Here is a 10170-nt window from a genome sequence, read left to right as displayed (position 1 = left end):
TCGGTTAGAAAGTGAAAATAGAGATTTTGGTAGTTTTAGCTAAGGCTGGTTCGATATAGGATGCCGAACTGACCGAATCCCAAACCAACTATTTTCGGGACAGGAATGTGAGGATTGATCCTGAATCGAAGTTGGGTATTCCCGAATTTCAGGATTTTCAAAATGTTTTCTGTATTTCGGATGAGATTGGGACTGGTAAGCAAAACTCACGTTCCAATTCGAGATAAAAAATTCCCAAATTCGCTTCAGAATCCCTAATTGAGAAGCCCAAATTCCGAATCCCTAAATTCAATTCAAAATAGAAATGATGGCTTATGTTGAAATGTGGTGCACCTGTAGTTTTCCAACACAAACAAGCAGATAAAAAAATGGAGGAATCTCCTACGTACCCAGGTTGTGCACATGGTTGTGTATGATCCGTATGTATCGACAACATATTGATAGTATAATGACAATATAATGATGATGCAATATCTATATATTATTGATAAGCTGGAGATATGTTGTCAATACATTGTCAATACAGATCATACGTAACGCATTACACACAACCCGCATGCGCAAGGGAGAATTTCTGATCAAAATGTGGCCGACCTATAATTGCGCATGGTGAAAATATATCGCAGCCACCGCCATCAGCGTCATGCATGCAATAATTCTCAGATTTCCATTTTCCTGCCTGTTACTTTTGCAATCACAAACAGTCCAGTCAAAGAAGGGGAGTTCCGACGTCGGACCTTTTCCAAAGAATGGTACACCACTTGACAAGCACGGGGTTTTGCTTTTTGACAAGAAGAAAAAGGCAATTACCTAACCAGAATGAGCAAGTATACATCTTGTTTGTTGTTTATGATCAAATCAAACACTCAAATTTTGTCCGTTCCTGCATTTCATCAACAAAATCTCTGTACCTCCTAGACCGCCTTGGCCATGGCATCGTGGTTCTCTCGCCTCCGCCGTTCCTCACAGCGCTTCTTCTTCACCTCCTCCGCCCTCCGAACCTCCATGTCCACCAAGCTGGCGAGAACCCAAAATACAATGAACTCCGAGAGCCCGAAAACCCCATTTCTCTTCTGGTCGAGCTCGCTGCTTCCGGTCGCACTCGCAGTCTCAGCTGGATCGCTTGCCCTCCGCCCCCAGTCGGACCCATCACTCTGTGAAGCCCCCAATTCAAATTCTCGGTAAATTTCATTCATTTCGATCAAATTTGAAAGCTTTTTCTTTGTTATTGTTGGTATTGGTTGTTATAGGCTCTCTTTCTATGTTCACACACAGCAACGAGTTTGTGGTTAAAGGGTTGCGCAAGGAAGTCCCACAAGAGCTTATTGATGAATTGAAGGATGTTTGTCAAGTATTGCATTAACCCAATTTGGCAATCTGTTCAATACATTGTTCTCTTTCCTTAATTTGAAAATTCCTGTTAGTGTTTTTGTCTGGCTCTATGATGGTAGTTATAAATCGATAGTAGTATTTGATGATTTTTATAGGATAACATGACAATGGATTATGAGGAGAGGGATAACCATGGAAAACCGCAGAGCAGCTTTCACAGAGCGGTTAATATTCCCGACATCGTTGTGTTTCCGAGGTGAGAAGCTTGCTTCATCTGCTTCAATGCCAGCTGCTTATTGCGTTTCCTTTATGCTTCACGACTGCCAACTTTAGATTGAAAACTCTTCAACATGTGATGATAGTTTCCGTGCAAAGATATGCCCTTCATGTAATATTATGTACTTAATTCTGATTTCCTCCACAAAATGTGTTTGGATTCATGATTTTCAGGTCTGAAGAGCAAGTTTCTAAGATAGTCAGGTCATGCGACAAGCATAAGGTCTGAATTTCTTTTTCCTTCCATAAAAGCTTCTATAAAGGGTTAAAGGTTTTTTTTTTCCTACCTTTCTGTTAATTTGTGCTACAGCTTATGCTTTTCTATGTTTAAAACTTCATATTTCCATTGGACTGTTCTTTATTTAAAGTTTATAATTTTGGTTTGTGATCCCAATAATATAGCGAATATAATTTCTCACATGAACTTCCAGATTGAGAACAGCATATGATTAAGCCCACATCTTATCTTGTGTATGTGATTTCTTAGATTCACAGGTTTTGGGATGATTAATTCCCCTGTAAAAGTAATGAACTGGTTTCGCTTTTGTTTGTAAAACAGGTTCCAATTGTACCATATGGCGGAGCTACATCCCTTGAGGGTCACACCTTGTCTCCCAATGGAGGTGTTTGCATTGACATGTCATTAATGAATGTATGTATATGCACCCAGTGCATTTTAGTATCAGAATACTATTGAACTTTCTTTTTCTGTTTCAAGATATCACTTTGTTCTTCTGCTGATTGGTCTAGTGTCGGTCCTTATATTTTGTAAAAAGTAAACCTCATAATAGTAATCACATTTATGCAACTAATAAAGGTTGTAGAATGATTACTTCTAAATTTCTTAGTAAAGTGCCAAATTGTCTTCAGTTGTGAACATATACCCGGAGCTGATGCTTTCTGTTTAACCTATATCACCTTTTCCCTCGGACAAATTTACAACAGAAAAGAAAAGTTTCTAGGCTAGATTATACTATGAGTGTGTCCAATTCATATCCCTCTGTGTACATTTCCCTTTTGTACTGTCCTCCTGATGTTCCCCCTTTTTGTTTCAAATTTTAGCATGTTAAAGCATTACATATTGAGGACATGGATGTTGTTGTTGAGCCTGGGATTGGATGGATGGAGCTTAATGAATACCTGGCTCCTTATGGTCTATTTTTTCCCCTGGATCCAGGTAAATTTCTTTATGTTTTCTTTTTGCGCGTAAGTTATCAGACAATGTAATATATCCCTGGATGTATAAGTTGTTTTCAGTTTTATTCGCTATACTGTTTGAATAATTTTTCAAATAATTCGTAGCAGTGTTGCATTGTGAATGAAAAACTCTATCTGTAGCTGTATATAGGCAATGCATGTGTTAAAGAATTCTCTGATAATACTACTTTAGCTTATCTTCATGCATATGTGAATTTGGTCCTCTCTTGCTTCACAACCTATAGGATAAATTTTTTACCTTTTAATATTGTGGTTTAAAGTGTATTGGACAATTTCAAGATCAGTTTGACATGGCAAAGTTTCATCTTACATATTCAAGATTTTTGAATAGGAGATTGGAATCTTTATGTGCCTTAATCTCTCTACCTATTATTTCTGTTAGAAGTGATACTTAATACATTGTCAAGTTGGAGTCTTGCATTTGTGAAAATCTTGTCTAATATCGATCCAATTGAGCTCTAGTCTTTTCTGTCCATGCTTACATGCTGGTATGGAATTGTAGATCAGTTCAATACATAGGTAGAGAGATTGCACATAAAGATTTTCTTCACATGCAATGTTCATATGGAAGAGACCATTTCTTCTAACCCTCAGATTCCCAAAGAACATTTTAGGTTTTTGTTTTCCGGGTGGAGTTAATGATTTTTGGTGGTTGTTATATTTAGGAATTAGAAACACTGTTTAAAACTTTAAATTTGCTTAACTGCTTAAAAGTTAATCTGACCCTAGTACCTTATCTTTCTACAGCCAGGCTGGAAACAAACCACAAGAATGGATAATTTAGAATATAGTTCCGTTTACTAAATATATTGTTGCTAACCAAAAACCTCACTTGGATAACATAGTTTTATTTCAGTCCTCATGATATGTGTTTATCACCAGTTTACTGTTTAATGTGCATTTTCTATGATCTTTAAAATTTTTGTTTGTAAGTACTATCCCTTGGTGTTGCCATGTAGCCTTGAGTACATGGATAATAAATTGATAATTGAAGGCATGCTCCTTAAGTTAATGTAATTGTTCGTTTTTATCTTTTGTTGTATTAGTTTCACTTAATACGCAGAGAGTAACAAACAGTGTTTTAAAAGGCTCGCCTCAGCACACTCCTAGGCGGCCTCTGAGGCTGGGCGTCAGTGTTCCCGCCTCTGTTTTGAGGGAGTGGGCGGAAGGCGAGCGTGTTTGGGCGGCGGAGGCTCGCCTCAGGGCGTCTGGGGCGTTCATCTGGGCATTTTTTTCTTCAAAATCCAGGTTTTCTTAAATGTTTTCTGCCATTCTAGTTTCAACAAAGAATCACGAGAGACTTTCTCTCTCCAAATCCCATAAATTTCCATAATAATTGCTCCACTCAGCCTTTATTTCATTTTAAATACCCGATAAATACTCCACTCAACCCTTTACTTTCGCCATTTATTTCATTTTAAATACCCTAAATTACTCCAACCCATTTATTTCATTTTAAATATCCTATAAATACTCCACTCAACCCTTTATTTTCCTTTAAATTCCCATAATTATTGCTTTATATCATTTTAAATACTCTATAACTACTTCACTTAGCCTTTATTTCCTTTTAAATACTTATAATTGCAACATTCAGCCTTTATTTTGCTTGAAATTTTCCTATAATTGTGACCATTCATCCTTATTTTCCTTGAAGTTCTCTATAATTGCTTACAATAAAATAAATAAAAAGGTCGTACCCAGTGCACAAAGCTCCCGCTTTACGCAGGGTCTGAGAGAGGTGAATGTCGACTAGCCTTACCCCCATTTATGGAGAGGCTGCTCCCAAGTCTCGAACCCGAGACCTACCGCTCATGGGCGAAGGCACTTGCCATTGCACTAAGTGCGACCTCTTACTTACAATAAAATAAATAATTATAAAATTTTGAAACTATATGACATAGTTTCCAAGTACAACTAGACTTGGTAATAAAGAAGATGATATTATCTTTGATTTAGTTATAGTTATATTTGTTTTTACAAATTATTATATTGTTATAAATATACTCATATATATAATATATATTAAAATTTTAGGTTACGTGAGGCTTTGCCTCAGACCTCACGTCTCGCGCCTAGGCTGGGCTATCCATTGGTTGCCTTGGCCACGCCCCCACCTTTTAATACTTTGGTAACAACATACTTGTTTTGATGTGTTTCTTTCCACCACAATTTGTCCTCGTTCTCTCCAAAGTCAAATTTTCATGTATTTCATATTTGTACACATACAGGGCCTGGTGCAACAATTGGAGGAATGTGCGCGACACGTTGCTCTGGTTCCTTAGCTGTTAGGTAATTGCTCTGCTCTTTTAACTTTTAAATATTTAATGGATACAATGACATTATACACATTACCTACTGGTGTACCTGCAAATTTAACTGAATAATAGAGTTTTGGCTTTCTAAGTAGTGTTAATTAACCTTGTTTACTAGGCTTTAAACCGTAGCCTTTACTTTTAACGAAAGAAAACCTTAATCACCTACTCAAGTGTGTCCTGTTGAAGTTATTGGTCTAAAGCACATACGATGGTGTCACCCAAGTTTTACCCATTTGTTAATATGTGTCATGTGATAGCCTGAATCTTGGGATGTCCAAAATAAACAAATAGGAGATTTAATATATATACACAATATGTAAGATATATCTCAGAATAATAATCAATGAGACCTGGAAAGTTGCAATGATGAATGAAAGATTTTTCACATGAGTCTTCCAGACTTTCTTGATCCTGCTGTCCACTTAGTTTTGATCACGTTAAGATCTCTCTCTCTGTCCCCTTCTGTCTCTCACACCCTCTCTCTTGTCACCAAATAGTAGCCCCATCGATCTTCGTCATAACCAAACTTCATATCTCGAACCAAGCCTGAGGAGACTGCTTGAGACCATATATCGCCTTTTTTCACCTGAAAACTTTCCTTTCCTTCCCCTGAGCTTGAAAACCTGGTGGAGTTCTCCACAAAGAAAGGCCCTTTTGACATCGAGCTGATGCAGTGGCCAAGATCTGTTAGCTGCAACTGACAGAATGAATCGTATGGAACTGAGTTTAGGTTGTCCACAAGAGCAAACGTCTTGAGATAATTGAATGATTCCTTCTTTGTATTAAGTATTGACAGATACTATTTGAGTAACAGATGCCTTTGATTTTAAACTTATATACAATTAATAGTGTGATTATCTTATCATTTTGCATTATTGTTTTTTTATTCTATAAATGATTCCATGTAAAATTTAGTTTCATAGGTCTAGTTTAATATTGATTTTAATGATTTTGTTTTTGGCATGTAGGTATGGAACCATGCGTGATAATGTCATCAGTCTCAAGGTTTGTCAATTATCTTGACTGATGCTTGACTCAAATTTGTAATGTTGTATTTCTGATGTTGTCTATCTTCCAGGTAGTTCTTGCAAATGGAGATATTGTTAAGACTGCATCTCGTGCTAGAAAGAGTGCTGCAGGGTTTGTTTTCTATTCTATTTTATTTTATAACTATGTGGTTAATCTTTGAGGTAGTTCTCCCCAACTCAGGCATGTTGTGAACATTAAAATTTTTGCACATCATAGGTATGATTTGACCCGCCTGGTGATTGGAAGTGAAGGAACACTAGGTGTAATAACGGAAGTCACTCTACGCCTTCAGAAAATTCCGCAATACTCAGTGGTAAGTTGATAGGTCTATTACTATAACTGATAAGCTTCATTTATTTGAACATCCTGACCTCTTTGGACTCTTGTATGATTTTTGTCTTTCAGTTGATTACTTCTAGATGCTTACATTATCTCGAATTACAGTTACATTTGCAGGGTATACTTTTGTGATTTCATTCTGTTATTAATATAAATTTAAATTGTAGGTTGCTATGTGTAATTTCCCTTCATTTAAGGATGCAGCAGATGTTGCTATTGCTACTATGCTGTCAGGCATTCAGGTAGAGTTTTAGGTGCATATTACGTATCTGAATTCATAGTTCAGTTTCTTGACAGAGTTCTTCTTCATAATTATTAGGTTTCACGGGTTGAACTACTGGATGAGGTTCAAGTGAGGGCAATCAACATTGCGAATGGGAAGAATTTTCCTGAAACTCCAACTTTAATGTTCGAATTTATAGGCACAGGTAAAATAAGGTCTCTTATTTTTCATCTTGACTGTCATTTATTTTTTATTTTTGTTTTGGCTAAATACATTTCCAGAAAGGAGAACATCTTAATCATTGAGATAACTGCACTGCATATAAAAAGCATATCTTTGTTTAAATCTTATCTATTGATGGTTTGACACAACGAGGAAAATCAGGAGCAATCTGGCAGTTCATCATCGTTTACGAGTCCTGACTGAAGTAATTAAATTGTTTGGGTGTAGGATCACAGCTTATTTATGATAAATACATAATGGTGGTTTACTGGTTTGTCTTCTAAAGGTTTGTGTTTGCCTCATATTTTGGCAACTGCGGGTTTAGTGATTGGACAGGGCTAAACCAGTGCCTAGTCATCATTATTGCTGAAATAAATGGGGGTAAGAAGAAAAGAAAAAAGAGGGAAACAAGAGAATATGTCCAAGAGGATACCAAATTGCTGTGATTGATTGCCTTCTTCCATATTAATAATTGGAAATGGGTTAGATATTTCATATACCGTTTAGTAGAATGCTTTTTTTTATTATTTTTTTTATTTTTAATTTTAATAAATTTTTATGCTCTTTAGTTTTTCCAAGCCTTGTGAAGGGAAACTATTTATGGATAATTTTCTCAAAGGTCTTGCCCGATTTTCTTATCAGTCCTAGTTGAATATGCTGAGCTGGGAATAATTAGTTTTCAATACAAAGAACTAGTATTTTCCATGGGACAAAAGGGTTGGTTTGTTGACTCCCTGCCATTTAGTGCCCTCTGCCTTCTTTCTACCTGTTGTAATTCGTGATTTATTTTCTTCCTGTTTTTAGAGGCATATTCTCATGAGCAAACCCATATAGTTCAACAGATTGTTTCTGAACACAATGGCTCAGACTTTGTTTTTGCGGAAGACCCTGAAGCTAAAAAGGAACTCTGGAAGGTAGTGAATACTTAATTGGTGTATGCTAAATAAATGGAAGTCCTTTCTTGTAGTAGTTGGTAAATTATCTCTTGGTATCCTTTAAAAGCACTTACTATTTTCTTTTGTTTCACTTATACTTAATACATAGTCGCACCATTTCCAATTAGTACTTGTGCCATTTCCAATTAGTACTTGTGTCACTTAATTGGCATCAAAATTAGTTCTGCATCATAAATATGTGGCTGCTAGTCACTTCCATTAATGGAACTCTGTTCCTCGCTGCAGTTATTGTCCAATCTTACAGCTTAAATTGCTACTCGATTTCAAATTGTTGTAATACCTTACTTCCAACAAAGATGGTTGAGTTCTTTGATAGATTGAAGCCAGAGGCTTGATCCAACTCGTCCTTGTTTTCATTTTCTCTATTTAATTCTCTCTTTTACATGTAGATAAGGAAAGAGGCACTCTGGGCATGCTTTGCAATGGAGCCTAATTTTGAGGCAATGATTACGGTAAGTTGATACCAATGGATCTGAAAAAATTTCTAGACTTTTAGCATTTGTTCACACAGTTGCATAATATTTTTTTAATAGTTAAAAACTTGTTGAACATGCTTGTTTGCTCCTACAACAATCACTTATAGGAATCCTACATTCTAAAAAATTGTCGAGTTTTTCATTTGAGTTCCTGATAGTTTCCCATTTTCTTGCCTACTAATTCTCATCATTTGTAAGAATGGAAGTATTATAAATTCAAAGAATTAGTTAATGGGTTACTAGAATGACATTTTTCTGGCTGTTTTGTTAAGTTCAAATGGTTCTTTTTAATTTTTACTTTTCATATATGCAGGATGTATGTGTTCCTTTATCATGTCTTGCAGAATTGATATCAAGGTCCAAAGAACAGCTGGATGCATCAGAACTTGTTTGGTAATGTCTGATCAAATGACTGTACCCCTATCATTCAGTAGAGAGGCGATGATGAAATATGTTGTGGTTCGCAAATAGCATGGAGGATTAAATGGGCTGACTATCGTTGTGCTTTTTTTAATTTTTCCTAACAACAGCACAGTTATTGCTCATGCTGGTGACGGGAACTTCCACACATTTATTCTCTTTGACCCTAACAATGAAGAACATCGAAGAGAAGCAGAGAGACTGAGCCATTTTATGGTCCATGCTGCCTTGTCAATGGAAGGTATGGACTATCCTGGAATTCTTTAGAATTTCTCTACTCTCCAAGTCAATGAATTGTTGAAGTGATATGCAATGTGGCTGTTATTGGTTATCCTTTTTGGATTCTTTCTATATTGTGGTTTATTAATTCCATTAAGTTTGTTAATCTAGTATCTTTACATGTAATAAACAACAGTTGATCTTATCAAGTTAGTTAATTCTATTCATATTGCGCTACCCAATATATTATTATAACACAATGGTCGACGAGTTAGGGTGCTAAAAGCTGGTATTTGAAAACTGAGCAGGAACATGTACGGGTGAACATGGCGTTGGTACAGGAAAAATGAAGGTACTTAGTTTTCTGTTGACTTGCTTGCCGTTCAATTTAAAATAGGCATGCCTATATGCTTTGGAATCTGGAATCTATACATAAATATATTAGCCAAATGAATACTATGCTTGGTAACTGCCGTTTCTGGCCAATGTTATGGGAGGCATATGTCGGCACGGATAGTTAAATCAGAAGCGTGAAAGTTATAAATAAACATTGAAGACCGAGTAACAGACTTGGTATATCATTAAATATAGGTTGAAGACCGAGTATTCTTTATTCTAAATGGATTCTGGTTTTTGGTTTCAGTATCTTGAGCAAGAACTGGGAATGGAGGCTTTGAAGACAATGAAAAGAATAAAAGCAGCATTAGATCCCAACAACATTATGAATCCAGGAAAGCTAATTCCTGCTCATGTTTGTTTTTAAGAGCTTTACTCCCTATGCCTACCATCTTCCTTCCCGTCGCTGTCGGATTGAGAAATCAAGCTGAAATCATTTCGTATGATTCTCTTACGTTCTTATAATCTTAAATGGTACCCCATGCATAAAAGGATTGAGATGAAAACCTGTCTGCTAATCTTTGTTAATATTAAATATTTATCTTAGTTTTGCTTGTTTTCCTTGGAAGCATTGATGCGGGAGGCAGGCCTTCGAGAAAACGATTTGAAAACCAATAACATGGATTGGAATATTAAGTGCTGTGTGTTTTAATGACATCGGAATTTGTTAAGTCTGTTGATGCACAAAATCAGTGAACACTTTGGAACAACTTAAAGTGTTAAGTTTGTGACATTTGCTCGGTTGC

The 10170-nt window shown here is 36.2% G+C and overlaps 1 protein-coding gene across 3 annotated transcripts; it reads left to right on the top strand.

Annotated features, from left to right (window-relative positions):
- Nucleotides 1-505: 505 nt before the first annotated feature.
- LOC103449602 (D-lactate dehydrogenase [cytochrome], mitochondrial) lies at nt 506-9970 on the top strand. 3 transcript variants are annotated; one of them, XM_008388930.4, is made up of 18 exons: nt 506-1181; nt 1276-1351; nt 1488-1588; nt 1783-1831; nt 2168-2260; nt 2671-2785; nt 5058-5118; nt 6113-6149; nt 6223-6284; nt 6390-6486; nt 6680-6754; nt 6832-6940; nt 7762-7871; nt 8303-8365; nt 8703-8782; nt 8920-9050; nt 9337-9380; nt 9672-9970. In XM_008388930.4, exons 1-18 carry the CDS (start codon nt 931-933, stop codon nt 9789-9791), a joined length of 1674 nt encoding a protein of 557 aa, XP_008387152.3. In that variant the 5' UTR covers nt 506-930; the 3' UTR covers nt 9792-9970. The 3 variants fall into 3 exon arrangements, with proteins under 3 accessions (XP_008387152.3, XP_008387153.1, XP_008387156.1); XM_008388931.4 differs by having other exon boundaries at nt 544-1181; nt 1469-1588; XM_008388934.4 differs by lacking the exon at nt 1276-1351 and having other exon boundaries at nt 648-1181.
- The last annotated feature ends 200 nt before the right edge of the window (nt 9971-10170 follow it).

This window comes from Malus domestica, chromosome 12 (genome assembly GCF_042453785.1).
Source record: "Malus domestica chromosome 12, GDT2T_hap1".
Classification (NCBI taxonomy): domain Eukaryota; kingdom Viridiplantae; phylum Streptophyta; class Magnoliopsida; order Rosales; family Rosaceae; genus Malus; species Malus domestica.
Note: the sequence above shows the minus strand (reverse complement) of the source record. Positions and strands in the feature narration are given on the sequence as shown.